At 41.3% G+C, this 18786-nt stretch overlaps 1 protein-coding gene across 8 annotated transcripts in view; it reads right to left on the bottom strand.

Annotated features, from left to right (window-relative positions):
* The window catches only part of NCOA2 (nuclear receptor coactivator 2), a 164847-nt gene that overhangs the window by 20989 nt on the left and 125072 nt on the right, over window positions 1-18786 (bottom strand). For all 8 annotated transcript variants that reach the window (XM_077352186.1, XM_077352181.1, XM_077352188.1 and 5 more), the window contains 6 exons: window positions 17109-17256; window positions 12525-13782; window positions 8264-8471; window positions 3547-3753; window positions 2560-2775; window positions 258-387 (listed from right to left, as the gene is read on the bottom strand). In XM_077352186.1, the coding sequence (XP_077208301.1) occupies window positions 258-387; window positions 2560-2775; window positions 3547-3753; window positions 8264-8471; window positions 12525-13782; window positions 17109-17256 (2167 nt within the window). The remainder of the gene's footprint in view (window positions 1-257; window positions 388-2559; window positions 2776-3546; window positions 3754-8263; window positions 8472-12524; window positions 13783-17108; window positions 17257-18786) is intronic.

The raw sequence follows: 18786 nt of genomic DNA, 5'->3' as shown, positions 1-18786 counted from the left end.
ACAGGTAGTAACAGCACATATCCCCCCCCCCCAAGCAAGTCTAATAGAGAGTGCCCTCACCTACTCAATTAATCCCATTTCTGTACAGTCATGCGGGCCAAGGGCAGGCAACTTGATTAGCTACTGAACTAATTAGCATATGAGCTAGAAGCTGCAGTAAACAGGAAAAATGATCTGCATAAAATTAAAGAACACTCTCCTATCTCAAGATATACATACAAATTCTGGCTTGTGAATATATTTTTTTAAAATCTTACCGGTTTTGATTGCCAAAAGATGTCTGATCTATGGGCAAAATACTATCTGGCCATGGAGCAGTCTGATTTGGAGGAGCTTGCTGTTGGCTATACTGAGGACCTCCCATATTCATTTCAAGTTCAGAAGCTCCTACGAGAGAGAAAAAACAGTTACACATAAAATCTTACTAACATCAGTAATGCAGTTTTCAAACAGTCAATGCCACTTAAAGGGTGGCTATGTAGAATTTGTTGATCTTATGCATTCAGGTATCTTACAATTGTTAAAAATACAACCAAATGGATAAGCAGCTCCCCAAGTTTGTTCTCGATTGAAATCTATATAAAAAAACTGGTCCAACTGAGACTGATTATGCATGGGAGGAAAAAGCATGGAAGAGGGGCAAATTACCGCTTATGTATGATGACAACGCTCGCCTGGCCCCCTCCCGCTCTAGGGCCTCCGATGCCCCACAGCAAAGGAATGCTGATTTTTCGCGTTCTCTTTTAGCCAGGGAAGACACTGCCTACATAGTCCCAGCAGAGACAGAAAATGCCCCATTTGGCTTTGTGGCACCATGGATCCAAATGGGGTGATTTTTTAACCTTCCACAAAGGTGGGACTGTGTTGTCATGCAATCCCACTCTTGTGGAAGTACCCCCCCCACTCACCCTCCTGCTACCACAGTGAAGCCCGATGGAACCTCTCCATTCTGGAGTTGTGTGTGTGCACGCATAACTCCGGGGCAGACCATGTACACTGGGGGAAATTGTATCCCATACGTACATGGGAAGAGGTAGGGCATGCTGCCCCAACGCAAGAAACGCAAGAAAAACTAGTGGCGGCCACACTGGGCACAACCAGGAATGATTCTATGAATACCAAATGCTTTTAGGTTTGAAAATACTTTGAAAATTGTATATATTTTTTTGTAAATTGTAACAATATAAATTAATTGGATACTTTCCAATTTAGGAATCCTGAACTTCAGTCAGGGCCTGATCCACCTACATCACAGATATATCATTATATACTGTGTTCTCTGCAGCAGGGGTAGTCAACCTGTGGTCTTCCAGATGTTCATGGACTACAATTCCCATGAGCCCCTGCCAGATTGACTACCCCTGCTCTACAGGGCATAGCAAAACCATGGGCGTTCAAATAATGCTGACTTGGAGCCTTGGTTTTTTTTTTTAGTTGTGTTGTGTGTATGTGGGATGTTGGATGAGCAGCATGCATAAGTCTCATAATCTCTAAGTATCGACTGACACAGAGTCTGTGCCACTGAGAAAAAGGTGGATCAACAGAACGTTGTTATTTTTAAAGTAATCCCTTCACTGTATCTGCACTGGGACCAGTTTAAGCCCAATTCAAGTCACATGTGACTACCAAACCTATTTGTAGCTCTGAATCTGAGAGGGGTTGCCCTGTGGGGTAGAGCTGAAGTCACACAATTTGCCAGTGCTATAAGAATAAATTCCTTTTAAAAAATGCCAGCTCTGCTATATGCAATACTTCTGTTGCCGCTCTGAATTGAGCAATTGTATTTATATCCATCATTCAATTCAGTTTTATTGTTACAGTCTTAGACCAGCCATAGACATTTGAAACTGTCTATTTAAAACTGTGGGAATGGTAGAGGACAGGAAGGCCTGAAGGATCATTGTCCATGGGGTCGCGATGGGTCGGACGCGACTTCGCACATAACAACAACATTTAAAACTGTCTTTGCCTACTATCTCATTGGTTTTCAGACTCCAGCATCCTGAGGAATATATTGCATGGATCTCCATGATCGAAGGTTAAGGACAGTTTCTACCCAACTCCCAACACTAACAACTCCTCTTTAAACCCATGGTATTTAGAGTCCAAATGAGAGAGACTAACTTAAGCACTAACACAAAAAAGAGTCTTGTGGCACCCTAAGAGTAACAGGTTTATTTAAGTTCTCTCCCTTCACAGCAATCCCAGACAATGACAGGGGTTGATTGGTCTTTTTAGTTGTATCTTGCTGTCCTGAAATACTGGCTGAGTATGAGAGAGCTGTATTTAACAACACAGAATTCCAGGCATTGCTGAGGGAGGGAGGAGAGAAAAACAGAGATAGGACGAACAGTTAAAAGACTTCAGTGGGCTATTCTGGACACTCCTTCCTATCCCATGCTAGGAAGGTGAGCTGACATATTTTATTTACCCATTCAAGGTGTAAAAAGGGGGAAATAAATTGTTCTGTCTGCTTTTTTGCCAACACTGTGTAGCTTGCCACATGTATAATAACATTCCATGAAAGCAGACCATCTCAACAACTGGACTAAGGCTTACCAATATTCATGACTTGTGACTGAAGCATCTGCCTTGGCCCAGGGAGACTATTGGGTCTCACAGGAAGGCTGGACGTTGGGTTACGTATCATGCCTCCTTGGATTGGCCTGTTCATGGCACTTGTTGTGGTAGCACAAGTTACCCTCACAGCAGCACCTTGGGTTCCCCAGTCACCTGATGGCAACGTGGGCCGAGGGGTATTACTGGTCATCATCCCTATTAAAAACAGACACATATAAAGGTTAAACTGTGCCTTGAAAAGAGCTCTAGATTCAGTTTTGACAATTCCGCAAAGGATAAAATAGTAAGAAATAAAGAGTTACTTCCTTTACCACATTTTTGGGAAAAGAATGGAGGACAGGTTATTATGACATCCCCATTTACACGTGATGAATTTTGTACCCTGAAAGCTGCACAGAGAGATGAATACCTATTTTCACTTGGATAACTATAAGACATACTGCCTAACAGTTAAGATAAATTATGTGAAATGGACACACTGGCCTGGAAATGCTCTCCTAGCAACTATCCAGGAAATTGATGTTCCCCTAATCATAAATATAATGGTGGATAACAATATATTCGGGAGACTTTAAGTATCCATTACATTTCAGAAGATTTTTAAAATCTTTTGGAGAATTATCAACACTATGAACATTATGAACTATTCAGAATAAATCCCAATGATTATAGTGGGACAGGTCCAAGAACATATGCTTCAGATCATACCCTATGGCAATTCTACGTGCAGTTACATAGCAGTAACCCCTGTAAACTCATGGGAACTTTCTTTCAAGTAAATGAACAAACAATTAGGCTCTAGATTGCCTGAAGCACTAATCATCCCAGATCTGGTATCTCTGATGCCAACTTACTGCAACTGAATTCTATCCTTCATCCCATACTTTGATCTTTCCAGCTGTCACTGTTCAGAAATCAAGATCCATCCATGAAATGAAGAACTTCACAAAAGACAGTAGTTCTTACCTGGGCTACTATTCCCTAGATTTCCTTGATTTCCCATCATTCCTTGATTGCCCATCATTCCGGGCTGAGGTATCACTGAATATGGACTGTTGTTTCTTATGGGTGGGAAAGATCCAGCACCTGATGAGCTTTGCAAAGTGATATCAAGTGGTAAATTCTGGCTTGGTAACATCCTTCCCAACTGTGCTGATCGTGAGTTAGAAAAAGCTAAACAGAGAAGAAAACAAAAAAAAATTGAGCAAACATTTCTGAACAGTACCTGTAACTATAACTTCCAGAAATATACTCTAATTAAGTATAGTTTTTAAGAGTAGATGTGAACCAAGATCTCAATTCAAATATTTTATTGCCCATAAACTCACTAGTAGTCATGTGCCCATTTCCCCTATGCTTAGCCTTTATCTACATTGTGGAACGATGCTCACCTATTTTTAAAAGTTGCAGCAAGGATAACTGGGACAATGTATGTGAAGTACCCTAAACATGCTAAATGTATTTGTTATTGTATTTATATACCGCCCTCCCTGAAGGCTCAGGGCAGTTTACATGAAACAAGAACAATACAGGTAACTCCATTTGTAATATCAACAAGGTGATAACAATAACATTAACATAGTAATAACAATAACAACATTATAGAGTGGTGGAATATAGCGAAGAGTATTGAATTTAACTCATACTGAGGCCCAGTGGCTTGGGCAAATTTGAAGTGGTTTTCGAAGCTGGGGAGCCAATGGGAAGCGGTGGTTCTGGTCGACCCCAACCAAATGGTTGGCGGAGGAGCTCCCTTTTGCAGGCCCTGCAGAACTGTTCAACAATTCTTACATGAATTGTAATTCAAGCATATGATTCCTTGCATTCTCTGACTTTTCTGTAATCATCCTAGCCTGAGAAATTTCAGAGAATTTTGAACGAAAGGGCTTAGCTTCCTTATAAAACCTGTTAACCATTACAATATTTCGTAACTAGATGAAGCTGAACATTAAAAACACACAATTCCTTTCCTGGAAAGAACATTGTATGGTTGGTTCAACCTGTTCTTATGACAATTTCACCTTTCGTTCTGAAGGCACCCATGAGAATTTGCCAGGGGCTAGGAGGATCCTTTTAGCCACTAGAATGGTATGTGAGGGCGGGGAGATATTGCTGAGGGCCTGGTCTCATGGGCCACTAGTTACTTACTGCTATCATAATGAAACACCTGATGTACTTATTAATAGTCCTAGGATGTTACATTAGACATACTCTTCATACATTTCCTCTACACACACACAAACTAACACAAATGGTTGGAGAAAAGCCTCACTCAGTGGAAGAGTTAGCAAAACTCTTTTAATAGCAAAACTCCCCCAAACAAGAATTTGCTCCTTGTGTAGTACCCACATTTATTTTTTTATATGCAAAGATAAATTATTCCATGGGTCAGTATCTCATCCTTTCCGTGCAGACTGCAAATCCTTCTCTAATGAGAGAGGCAGTAACTTCTGAAAGTAATCAGGCAATTCTTGTGCTACAAAGAGCAGGAAGAAACATCATCATGACAGCCCCAACCTGAGTCGGTTAATAGAATGTGAATGGTAGTGAAGCACTTGCAGAAAATAATAAGTAAAGGAAGAAGGTGTTTAAATCCTCTGTGTCTCAGGAACAACAATGTAATGCTTGGAAAAAGAGATGCCACTTGTTTAGGATATGTGGATTTTAATGTAGTAGGTAATAAGCAGAAGGTATTTATAAAGAACGCTCGAGCTTGATATATTGTATTATTCAAAGGAAACCAATACGTGCAGTATCTGCGATCCCATGAAAATTAAATATTTAAACAACATTTTGAAATAAGGACTTTTGGAACAGTTTACAGAAACAGTTTTAATACACAAAACTGCAACTAAATGGTCTTAGCGGGACATTATTATTATTAATAATGTTGTCATTAAATGGGATATTGCATTTAAAATAATCAGCTCTGGAAAAAAAAACTGGTTTTAAAGTAAGAGATCTCTGTCATTTTAAGGCCCCGTTTTTCCATTCCCTACTTTTAGTGGTTTAAAAGCACATGCATTCTCTTGGCTACAATCAGCAACAGTGATCATGAGCAGACAGAGGTTTCAATACACAGACATCCTGTAGAAGATGCAAGGAGGGGGGGGATTTCTTATCCAGCAACTTGGCAGCATTTCTGGTAAAGCTGTCTGGGTTGACAGGTACATCAGGAGTTCTTCAGGTCAACTACCGGATGGCCATGTGTACAGGAATAGTTAGCTGTTTGGAGAGGTGTACAAAGGGGTGGGGAATTCAGCACTCCAAAAGGCTTCTGATCAAACTTCTTCATAACATCAATCATGTCCCAGAGGCACAAAGAAGTCCATAATATATCTATCAGGGATGGGCATGAACTGGAAAATTCCAGTAATGTGTTTTACCAACCCCTTAAACCCAACCAGACCAGACCCTCCAAAACAAAGAGGCTATTTTGGGACAGTCCAGCTTGGTGTAGTGGTTAGGAGTGGTTAGGAGAGTGGACTTCTAATCTGGCATACTGGGTGGTTAGGAGTACGGACTTCTAATCTGGCATGCCGGGTTCAATTCTGCACTCCCCCACAAGCAGCCAGCTGGGTGACCTTGGGCTCGCCATGGCATTGATAAAACTGTTCTGACCGAGCAGTGATATCAGGGCTCTCTCAGCCTCACCTACCTCACAGGGTGTCTGTTGTGGGGACACGAAAGGGAAGGTGACTGTAAGCCTCTTTGAGCCTCCTTCAGGTAGAGAAAAGCGGTATATAAGAACCAACTCTTCTTCTTCTACTTCCTCCCCCCTTCTAAACAAAGGAAAGCAAAATGAAATGGCTTGAAGCACCCACCCCTCTGTAAGGCTGAAATGACTGTTAACCATTTAAGCACTCTGTTTTGCTTCCCACCTCCAAACTGAGGGAAGGAGGGGAAGTGAAACAGAGGATTTAACTGGCTGCCTGTCATTCCAGCAATCCATTTAACCGCCTCCCACTTGAAAGTTTCCAATGGACCACTGGACTGGTTTGCAGCCATTTCAGCTATCTGTTTTGTTTCCCTTTGATTGGAAGGAGGGGAAGCAAAATGGAGGCATTTAACAGGTGACAGGTGGAATGTCCTGTTCAGCTGTGAGGTTTAAATGGCCTGAACCCCAAACACAACTGGACAAAACGTCCGGGAAATCTTTTGGGGAAGTACCTCATGATACTTCAGTTTGGTGGGGAGGGACACAAACCAACTAAATTCATGAGGAATTTTTGCCCATCCCTAATATCAATTGCCTCCTCCTCCATTTGCTTAGACCAATGCTACAAGTGATGATTGATCCACTACTGTCTACCTTTTAAAGCCTGATCCTGCTTTAGGATGCTTAGGGCTGATCTTGCATTGAGCAGGGGGTTGGACTAGATGGCCTGTATGGTCCCTTCCAACTCTATGATTCTATATAATGCAAAATGATAAATTTTAAGCTTTGTAAAGTTTCTGTTGACTAGCCCAAGCAAGCATCTGTGCAAACTAGCCCAAGCAAGCATCTGTGCAAAGGCAAATGGCTGCTAGAAAGTTTGTGATTTCTGAATTGGAAGAATTGGTGGACAAAAGTGCTGTCAAGTCAATGCTGACTTACAACGATTCCACAGGATTTTAAAGGTAAGAAACATTCAGAAATGGCTTTGCCCTTCCTTGCCTCTGTGTCACAACCCCAATATTCCTTGGAGGTCTCCCATCCAAATACTAGCCAGGGTCAACTCAGCTTAGCCTCCAAGATCTCACAAGAACAGGCTAGCCTGGGCTACCATGGTCCAGGCTCACTTTTCCTTAGGTACAATGTAACAGTGTGTAATAGATTATGTAAACGAATATTGATTGATGATTGTTAAATTTTTAGCCTGCTGCTCTCCGAAGATTCATGGTGGGTTACACATAGATACAAAACCCCCAATAAAACCCCATCGCATAATAAAACAACATAAGATAGCACGATAATCCCCTTCTAACCCAAACCCCAATCACCTGACTGCCTCAGGGCATGGGGTTTGCATGATGTTACAGCATAGCCTGAGGAGGAGCCCCCATTGTTCCTGGCCCCAACCTCAACCAAAGACCTGGGGGGAGAGCTCCATTTTGAAGGCCCTGAAGAATGCTGACAGCTCCGTCAGGGCCCACCATACTTCCAAGAGCTTATTTCCCAGGTCGGGGCCAGGACCAAAAAGGCCCTGGCCTGGGTAGAGGCCAGGCACACTTCCCCAGGGCCAGGGACCTCCAGCAGATTAGCACCTACAGAGCAAAGGGCCCTGTGGGGGCATAAGGATATAAGTGGTCCTTCAGATAGGTAGGCCCAAGCCACAGATAGTCTTAAAGGTTAAAACCAAAACCTTGAACCTGTACTGGGCCACAACTGGCAGCCAAAGCTGCTGCCTCAGCACAGGCTGCATGTAGGCCCTCTAAGATGTACCTGTGAGGACCCCATGTGGCAGTCATGTGTTATTGAGTGAGACACAGTAAAACTGTCAGCTAAAGTACACACTGCCATAATATTAAAAATAGTAATCTTGGTAAAGATTGTGCCCATGTAAGAATTCAAAATTGTGTTTCAGTAGATTAGAACAGCAGATGGTGCTATTCTGCTTGTCAATCTGAAAGACCCTTGCAAAAGCTATCTTATCCAAGTAATTTTACATACATTTGTGTCCCAATAATAGCGTAGACTTACTGCTCTGTGAAATCCTCATTGATTTCTGGGCTCCAACAGGAGTGCCAGGGCTGTTTTCACCTGTGATCTGCATGAGGTCATTGATGATGGCTTGTTTGTCAACCGATCCTGCTGAAGCACCTGGTCGAGTGTCTGGGAAAAGCTGCGACAACTGGCTATTTTGCAGATCATCCAGAATTTCTTCCAAATTATCTAGCTCGCTGCCAGGCTTTAATAAAAGGAAACCACATACATTTTTATTACTGAGGACAAACTTAACTGTTCAGTTCAAATATCATAAAACAGAATGAACACCTGGACCTCACGGATACAGTTTTTTTGCCCCAGGTTCGATGGTGTTGGGAAGCAGCCCACCTCCATCCTCCATAGCATTGTGGGATGTTTCCGTACCTCCTAAGGTTCCCCAGCTTTTCTCTGATCTCCCTCAAACCTACTTTATTTAATTTATTTTAATAGGGTATAAAGTTATGGAAAAGACTGTAGCAAATCCTGGGTAACTGCTTCATGGGTAGAAAAGTTCAGATTTTCCTGGTCTCACTCACAAGGCAACTATTTCCCTTGTTCCCTTGCTGGCCGTTCTCCTGCCACTGGGGGCACTTCCTGCTTGTTTGTAAACTGATATGCAGACTATTATAACATTAGGATGATCATCATCATCATATAATATAAAAGTGCCCATTTAAAGCAGTGAAAAAGCCTGGGTGGCACAAATGGCAGGAGAGAATAGCTGCTGCTAAAGACTGGGGAGGGAAGCTCCAGGGAAACCTGCCATGTGGAAGCCCTGTTGCCACTACACTGTGCTGGCAGCCACAGGGAACCCACACAAGCCTGTCCCCATGTGTGAAAACATCATGTAGTAGTCAACATTGACAGGAATATCTATTAGCTGGATCTCCTGATACATACTCCACGAATAAGTAATCTGGTTACCACTCTTCTTGCTTCACTCTTTTTCTAACCGTAAAGTAATCAGTGCTCTTTTTAAAAGCAGGTTAATATTTTCTTCCTGCTGCATAGTCATGAATCAGCACCGAGGTGTTAAGGATTCAGAATTCCCCGGACGTAAGAACCTTTTCCACTAGAAATCAACAGTCCGCCATTATTGCTGTACTGCTTGCTTATGACAAGAACAAATGCATATTAGAATGCAGTTATTTCCACATGGTTAACACCCTTTTGGCTTGCTGGGTCTTTCCATCAGACAGAAGACTGGATTGTTATAAAAGCAAACACCAAGATTAGCTCCATTTAATAAGCACACCAGAATCTAAATTTTTGTGCTTAACATTAAACTGCCAGCTTGATGATCAGAGACATTTACTAATGGAAACATCACAGGAAGTGAAATTCTGGGTTGAGGGTGCTGTAGCCGCCTCAAATTGTTCAGAAAATTAAGGGTGGCCAGATGACGGCTGCATTCAGAGGTAATAACAAACTACAGCTGCAATGATCAGGCACGAACACAGCTGCATAGTTAGGGAAATTTGTTTCAAAGAGTACTGGATTGCAAAATCTGGCACAAACAGCAACCAACATGTTTTTTCCTTCAAATACAGTTTCACCCATCAAAGCACTACTGACTCTTTTCCATGATCCTTGCACATATGTTAACAACACTCACACAAAACGTTGAAGCCCACTAATAATTTTTGGTCTCTGCACATTTTCAAATCAGAAGACTGTAAAAGCTCTTGCTTAGTAACAAAAATAAACAGTCTGTAATTAATTACTTCGAAATACCTGAAATAGCATTGTATGTACTGACTATCACACAAACTTTCATTTGCCCTTTAGTAATATTAGGCATACAAAACTTTGGAAAAATACTGTACACTTTCAGTGAAAGAAGTTTGTATTTATCCCAAAGCAAATAAGTAGAAAATAATTTGAATTTTTGAACCCAGTTGAGTCTGTAAGCCTAAGAGTATACTTCTTTCTCTGCTTAGGTAGCCCTTAAAATGCTATCCTAACTAATTTTATAATGATGGTAGTTTAAGAAAGGATTTACAGTTCTGTAAACACATGGATTCTTCACATATATCACATATATATATGATATATATACAAAGAGGCAAATTTAGGTATTAAAGGAATCTACTAATTAAACTAAAGCAAGGAGGCACAGAAATGGTTGCCTTCCACAAGGTTCTTACTTGAATATTGCCTACTTCTTTCCCTCCCCCCTTTGAGCATTGGGCCTTTACTGAAGAGAGGCATTCACCAAGCATAAAGGTTAATGCTGCCACTGCTAACTCCAGATTGAGAAATCCTGGAGATTTAGGGGCAGACCTGAGGAGGGAGTGTGAGAAACTTAGTGGGCAAGTGGGTAATCTATAGAGTCTGTCCTCTGAAGTTGTCATTTCCTCCAGGAGAACAGAGCAAGAGTTTGGGGGGTGGGGTGGGGTGGGGAATGGAGGGTGGCTGTTCCTATTTAGGAAAATTCCATGCCAGTGTTACCACCCCAGGAATCCAGAACCTGCACTGGCTGAACTATATCATATACTGCATTCATCCATGGCAGCATACCCGGGATCACTGGAAGCCCTCAGGTCACCCAAGAATTTGCCCACACACACTAATCTCTTCCTCTGTAGCATCCCAAATGCTTTCAAATCCACCAATTTCTGTACACGTGAGTCAAATTTTTCATGGACAACCTATATGTCGTGTACATCTTACATACACTTACTATTTAAGCAACGAGAGAACAGACTATATTAACACCAGCCAACTGCATTTATCTTTCAGCTTTTTTGCAGTGCCTTTATCTTTTGTACACAATATAAATCTGGTCCCAGCCAAGACTATTTTCCACCTGGCTTGTATTTTTTGTCAGCTTGTATACCATTATATTTCTCAGTAAGACTTTCCCAGGACTTCTGTGTAATAGCGTTCTACAATCATTTGTATTTAGATTTTTAAAAACCCACATTTAAGAGTAACAATCTATTACAATGGCAAACAAGAAAAATCTCTGCTAATGTTTTGAGAAGACTGGGGATAACAATTTTCACATGAGTTAGCCAACTGCTGTGTAAATACAAGGCTCATTTGTAATTTGGCAGGTTTAAAAGACCATAAAACACAAACAGCACAAGCCCTGCAAACCAATATAAGACTCTTCCTGAGCTACATGGAAAGCAACGCTTCAGACAATATGTACTGATAACCTGTGAACAAAATCTGACTGGCTGGCATATACACACATGCTTGTAATACATTTATGACAAGAGAACAGACAAGCAGGTGCCAGAAAAAAGATCAGAACACTTTCAAAATTATATGGTGACTTTCTAGTGACAGAAATATTTTTTTCAAAATTGTGTGGGTACATGTTTGCAGGCCAGGGAGATGACTCTATAGCAACCTGGAATCATGCTATTTTGGGCATTGTATGTGCTTTGGGCTTCCTGTTCAGGAAAAAAAATTACACTTGAAAGGAGGAAATGTTTTATTTATTTTTCACCAAATTCTTCGTTAAAAATATTTTATACTCGATCAGGGCATTATTGTATTTCCAATGGAAACTAGAGTGAAAGTAATTATTTAAAGATCCACTACTTTAGAGGATCAACAGCTCTATTGAGTTAGTAGGTAGGCACCACAAGAGCACAACAGCTTTTGTTCTTGGAGGAGGAAGAGAAGGGAGGAAACCGAGGATGAGGGAACAATTCAGAATATTCTCTGCTCTACCATTGTACTCAATAGTTTGTTTGGATCTATATTTAGATTATACTTCCTGTGGGAAATAAGATTATGCTGTATCAAATACAGTTTAAAAAAAAAAAACTCTAGATCAGCAAGTTTCTGCTTAACCTACAGAAGCACCCACATACTTTTAGGGCACCTTTGTACACACTAGGCCTAGTCCAATTGTGTCACTGGACGTTGCTCATTGGAGCTTTTCAAAATGAGATCTTCCCTCTCCTTTACACTCCCCACTACTATTATTAGCTACCTTTCAGGATTCCCCCAATAAGAGGACAAGTCAGGCCTAGGGCCTCTGATGGCTGCCAGGTCACTCCCACCCTTCCTCCTTGCCCTGCAGTGCACAGCTGATGCTGAACCAACCATTCCAGAAGCCACCAGGATCAGACCTTTTCATCCCACCACGTTAGTAATACAAGCAAGACTACTGGCATGTAAATAGGATTGTGCCATATCCTTGCCCTATCAAAACATATATTGAGGGTGACAGATAATGAACAAGAGTGGTTTATCCATCGACCTGTGAATGAACAACAAAAGAATTATTTCTTACCTGTTCATTAGGCTCAAAGCACATCTCTTCTTTCTCTGTCTTCATATTTACTGGCTTTGTGCTACTGGAAGGGTCTGTCTTACTGTCCAACCGTTCCAGTTTCGGGGTAATGTCTGGTAAACCAATATCTTTAGTGTCATCTTTATCTAGCAAGTAGCGAAGTAGTGCATTTTCTTTCTTCTTGGGACTCACTGGTTCCTGTTTAACAGTCACCTCTGAACCAGGAGCTGTGCTACTGCTCTCCTGGCTCAATTCTTTGCCTGTGGCTTCTGCTGTGAGCTTGGCCAAGTCTACAGGAGAACTACTATCCTGCAAGAGTCTGTGCAAAATTTTATGCTTCTCCTTGAGCGAGGTTCCATGTGCTGAACCAGATAAACCCACGGAGTCCTTGTTAGCATCTCCCATAGCGTTAGACAAAGGTGAAGGCTCCATCTGATCAGATTTGGTGGTCAGCAGCTGTAAGAGCTTTGTCTGGCTTTTGCCATCATGTAGTCTATTCTGTCCATCAGACCGTTCACCACTGACAACCTGGGGCAGGTTATCATTACTTTCTTTCTGCTCTCCTGAATGGGAGACATTCTCTGTTTGTCCAGTTGTACCTTCTGATTGCTCCCCATGAAGTCCAAAGCCATCTTTAGAGTCCAGGCTTCCCATTTTGCTTAATTGGGGAGGATTCATACTTACAGGGGAATTTTGTAAATTACCCATTTTTAGGTCAGGCGAAGCCAATGATGACCCTAGAGAGACTCCATGCCCCTCACTGAGAGCCTGAAGTGCATTGAGGGAACTGTTGGTATAACTATGGCTATTTCCTGTGCTGCTGCAAACTCCTACAGGTGAATGCAAGCTTCCTGCAGGGGAAAACTGACTGGGTGGGATCCGAGGACTTCCTGCCACTCCAGGACTCACACGATGTCTTGGGGAAAGCATAGAATTTGGCTGACCTGGTGTCATGCCAGGGCTGCTTTGAGAGGGACTATTCATTTTTAGTGCATAGTTACTACCCTGAGGAGTGGATGCTTGTATACTTGACACATGGTTCATCCCGCCTGAACCGCCAAACCTGCCCGTTGGCATGCCCATTTGTTCCTTCGGGCCATTTATGGCAAAATTCATATTGCTACTGATGGTCATATCCTGACCTGGATTCCCACCGCACATGGCCTGATGGGCAGGGCTGCTGGAGCTAATTGGGTTCAATGGCTTTCCCATTGGTTGTCCAGTTAAATCTTGGTTCATTCCACAAACATTCTGTTCCCTGTAACACGGGAAAATCAGATAACATGTTACAATTGACATTTTAAATGCTGAAATACAAAAGAATATACTTTTGACACAGTGTGCAAAGATGGGACAGAATACAATTTAACTGTATTCTGATCTTTTCCTAATCCTGCAATATTATCTTGTTCATACTTTAAAACAAATAACCATTTAAAAAAAAGAAAGAACAGCCAATCACATTGTTTGCAAAAGTCGTTTTTATTCCTACTTGACAGATTGCAAAGAGATGAATTTAGAAATCACCACAAATACTAATGAAAAAGGTTTGTCAGCATTGTGCATAGCTTGTTTGCTATACTATATTTGGCCACCTTGCTCCTCTCTCCTCCTTATAGGCACACACAGCTTGCTTTCTGGTCAGCTGCTTTGCTTCAGCATTCCCAGCTTGTGCAGGGAGAGAGGAAGGGAGGAGATGACCAGCTCTAATTCTCTGCACTAGCTTCACACATTATGTCAAATAGGATCTTGATCAAGCGGGCATATGTTAAATTAAGTTCCAAAATGAGAGGAGGAGGTAAGTGCAAAATGCTGACAAACCAGTTGGTCGTGTCAAGCTGCAACTGAACTCCAGTTGGGCACAAACTAAGTGTGACTCTTGCTCCCACCAACTCACTCTGTGTGTGGAGTTTAATGCAAAACTTTCCAGTTAAATCAACCATGATGACTGAATACAGGTGCTCCGTGAACAGGAGACTGCTTACTCTACATAGACTGGGATTATAAAAAAACTCATCGTTATTCTCCTTAACAATTCTAAAACTCCATTGCAGCTTGCTGTGACATCTGAATAGGACAGATGTTGTTATTTCCTCCCAATGAGACCTCAGCTAGAAAGGAAATCCATAACCTAAGTTCATGTCTAAAACATTTGTGTTTGCACATTTTGGAAAGTTACATAGAAAAATATACAGCAGTAACAACTAACTTGATGCTACAAACGGAGCAGTGAGGAAGGCTTTTCCACAAATACAAATGTATCCCATTCACATTTTATCCTTTGCGCGATAGTCCCACTAGTTACAATAGTAAAATAGCCAATGTACATATAAGTTGATGGGCAGGAGAGAAAAGAGAGACCATACTGCAGAGAGACAGCCATATTTCTGTTCAGATATCTTTTGTTCTGTCTCTTAATTAGATACGTATTGCTTAACAAAGTGCAAAGCCTACCAAGACTCTAGCCAGTTGGCAGGAAATGTTTCAATTATTTTGTCCTTCCTGTTTCCCACAATTTTGGGGGGCTATAGGTTCCCTCTCACTTTCATACTGCAGTAAATATGCAAATAGCTTTTATAAAAAGAATACATGGTCCCTTCAGCTAGGAACCCAAAGGTTGAGCAAACTGAAAATTAGAATAAAATACAATTATTTTTGTCTAATGCATATAGGATTGAAAACTACAAACAAACTATCCATTAAAAGTATAAATCTACATTTACAGTAACCTGTAAAATGCTGCATGTACAATTCCCAAGAATAACATTAATGGTTACATTGTTATGCCCAAACATGTTTCAGCGCAGAGGGCCTTCTTCAGTAGTCAAATTAATATGACACACAAATAAATTATTCCAACATACAATATCTTATTTATGCCCAGAAGGTAGTATATGGAGCTCATGGTCAGAAACTGTAGTGGCTAAGAACCACCATTCTGTCCTTGGTCAAAATTGAAGTATCATAGTGTGCTTTTGTGTGTTGCAAGGCAAGGAATCCTATCCAGGGAATGGACTTCTTGTCTGAAGACTCAAGATAAATTTCATTTTCTTTATGAGCAGCACTTATTGTTTTGCAGCATAGTTTCTCATGACTATTCTTGAGAGAAGCAATAGTCAATAGGTGGCCGTGACACCCAGATTTAAGGGAAATTGTGCCAGACAGTTATCTAAAGAATATTGTGATTTAATTCCCTTTACAGATTTTCTTACATGGTTTTTGTAATTAAAAAAAAAATCAGTAAAGTCCTTTTCAAAGTCTTAAAAAAATGGGCTTGACTTCAAAAACGTTTCTGAACAATTAAATGTGTGCAAAATGGAAGGGAAAAGGGCTTCATAAACTATATTCAATAGTGTTTTTTTGGCACAGATATAGACATTCCTTTGCAGTGTTTGCTCTGTAAGTTCTGCAGTTGAAGCATTTAAACTTTGCCCTGCTAGTGGCATGAGAACAGGAAAGAAAAGCTGACTAGAAAGAGAAACTGCCCAGTCAATTCTCATTAGCAAAAGATGAATGAAATGAAAGGGGAAATCACCCTAAAAAAACACCAAGACATTTTTCTTAATATCCTGTTACTAGAATTGCATTATATATATAAATATATATATAAATATAAAACCTTAATTTTATTGTAAGTATTTGATTTGCAGCTTCAAATTTTTAACTTTATTGCCTTAACTGACACCCATGGAATACCAAAGGGGTTCTTAACTCCAACAAAAACAGTTTTGAATTGTTGAATATTTAGTTAACTGCATACTTGAACCATGTTGCAGTCCTTTCATTTCAGTTTACAGCACTTACTCATTTACAATAATCAAAAGATAACAACATGCATAAAACACATTCTATTTCTGAAAAACCCTACTAATTCAAAATAGAGCCTGACACAAATATGCAAACTGAATCTAACGATTCCATATAACGTAATTTTGTTGTTTATTTGAAGGGGAATCTGTATGTTGTGCGGAAACCATTCATTTGAAAAACTGATTGCTTGATCCATGTTGTGTGTATATTAGCATGTTAACATTTTATGAGCCATAAAAACAGCACTGTATTTTGAAGCAACACTGTTATTAGCTTTGCTTCATTACGTGCAAAATAACATTGCGTGTCCAGGAGAACTGTTCCAGATTTCATCACTACCAACTCTTCCAAAATCATGGGAATTAGTCTATATTGACAATGACCAGAACCTAAACATGAAAGGGAGATAATAAAATATCCAGTTTTACGGCACACAGACTAACAACTTAAATGAAATACAAATGGCTGGAAAATACACATTGAAACATGAAAGAACAGCTTCTTACCTGTACCTATTAGTAGTAGTGTTGTTAAGCAGCAGTCTTACATTCACTTACCCGGAATTTCAGTCAAGTCAGTGGAATTTCCTTCCGAATAAATGTTTAAGTCAGATTATTTTTCTAAAGAAATCTATGGCTTACTGTTATACTTTAGCCCACCCTCCAAAAAGAGCTAGCCACTTCCAGAAATGCAACATATCATGTACTCTTTCTGCAGTTGTTTCTAGGAAGTGGAGATGAACATTCTCAAGATAAAAATATTCTAATAAATTACCTGTGAAGCATATGCAAGGATATTACAAGCTGAGGTTCACTAGTAGTCTGAGAACGGATAAGCTTGCTCTTCGTTTGGGCAGCAACTATAGTGCCATCCGACAGGGAAAATCGATAGACAGGACTGAACGCCAGTCCCTGCCTCAGCACTAAAAGTAAGTAAAAACAGCGAAGAAGTAGTAAGAAATTCAGATGGCTGCAGAATTATCCACATGAAAACATGGACTCGTAGTTGTTTTCGTTAAGAGTTGGAAAAATCTGCCATTTGTGTTTCAGATCCAGCAAAGGTTTTTTTTTTTTTAAGAGACAGCTAATATTTTGCAGATTAAGGCCAAGGTATAAACACAGTAAGCTGCAATAGATCTTAAAATTGGTGGCAGCATTAGAAAACAATCTGTGTACTTACCTGGGGATTTCCCCTGTGACAGTTTCTCTGGACAATATAACTAAAATTGGGAGTGATTTCTCCCCTTTCCCCTCCTCCCATCCAGAACTGAAATCAACTAGTCCTGTCAAGCCCCAGATAACAATAACAAAATGATCACTGTGCTACAGACAATCTAGTTAAGCACACTGACAGGAATAAAGATGCTAATGACAACAGACCTCAGAATGAGACAGTGTATAGACTAGTATCCAAAGGAATCAGAAACCCTTCTAGAACACATGCCAACATGGACCATGATGGGACCAGGATGAAGAAGAAGAAAAAGAAGATGTTGGTTATTATATGCCACTTTTCTCTACCTGAAGGAGGCTCAAAGCGGCTTACAGTTACCTTCCCTTTCCTCTCCCCACAACAGACAACCTGTGAGAAGAAGAGTTGGTTATTATATGCCGCTTTTCTCTACCCGAAGGAGTCCCAAAGCGGCTTACAGTCGCCTTCCCTTTCCTCTCCCCACAACAGAGACCCTGTGAGAAGAAGAGTTTGTTCTTATATGCCACTTTTCCCTACCCAAAGGAGTCTCAAAGCAGCTTATAGTCGCCTTCCCTTTCCTCTCCCCACAACAAACACCCTGTGGGGTGGGTGAGCTGAGAGAGCCCTGATATCACTGCTCGGTCAGAATAGTTTTATCAGTGCCGTGGCGAGCCCAAGGTCACCCAGCTGGCTGCATGCGGGGGAGTGCAGAATCGATCCTAGCATGCCAGATTAGAAGTCCGCACTCCTAACCACTTCAATCAGGTGTTGCTCTGGGAAGGGCGGTATATAAACATAATAAATAAAACAATAATAATAGCTCGATGGGAAAGGATTTGTGAGTCTGAAAGTGGAGATGCCTTAAATCAATGATCCCCAGCCTTTTTATCACTGGTGATCGGTCAATGCTTGACAATTTTACTGAGGCCTGGGGGGGGAGTGGTCTTTTGCGGAGGGACGTTGCTGCCGCCTGAGCCCGACTTCCCGCCACCCACGGGGGGGGGGGGGTGCGCTGCCAGCAGCAGCTGCACAGTGCCACGCCAAGGAGGAGCCCCAGCCATGGCGGCTGCTGGAGAGCACTAAAGGTGAGCTGGCGTCAGAGTGGAAGGGCAGCCCCCGAGGCAGCAGCCGGGGAGGAGGATGAGGAGGATCTGCAGCCCAGTACTGACTGATCTACGGACCAGTCCCAGTCCCCTAACCGGGGGTTGGGGACAATAGCCTTAAATCATGTATAGAAGTAGGTTCTCTAAAGCAGTGGTCC

Source organism: Paroedura picta, chromosome 9 (genome assembly GCF_049243985.1).
Source record: "Paroedura picta isolate Pp20150507F chromosome 9, Ppicta_v3.0, whole genome shotgun sequence".
Lineage (NCBI taxonomy): Eukaryota > Metazoa > Chordata > Lepidosauria > Squamata > Gekkonidae > Paroedura > Paroedura picta.
Note: the sequence above shows the minus strand (reverse complement) of the source record. Positions and strands in the feature narration are given on the sequence as shown.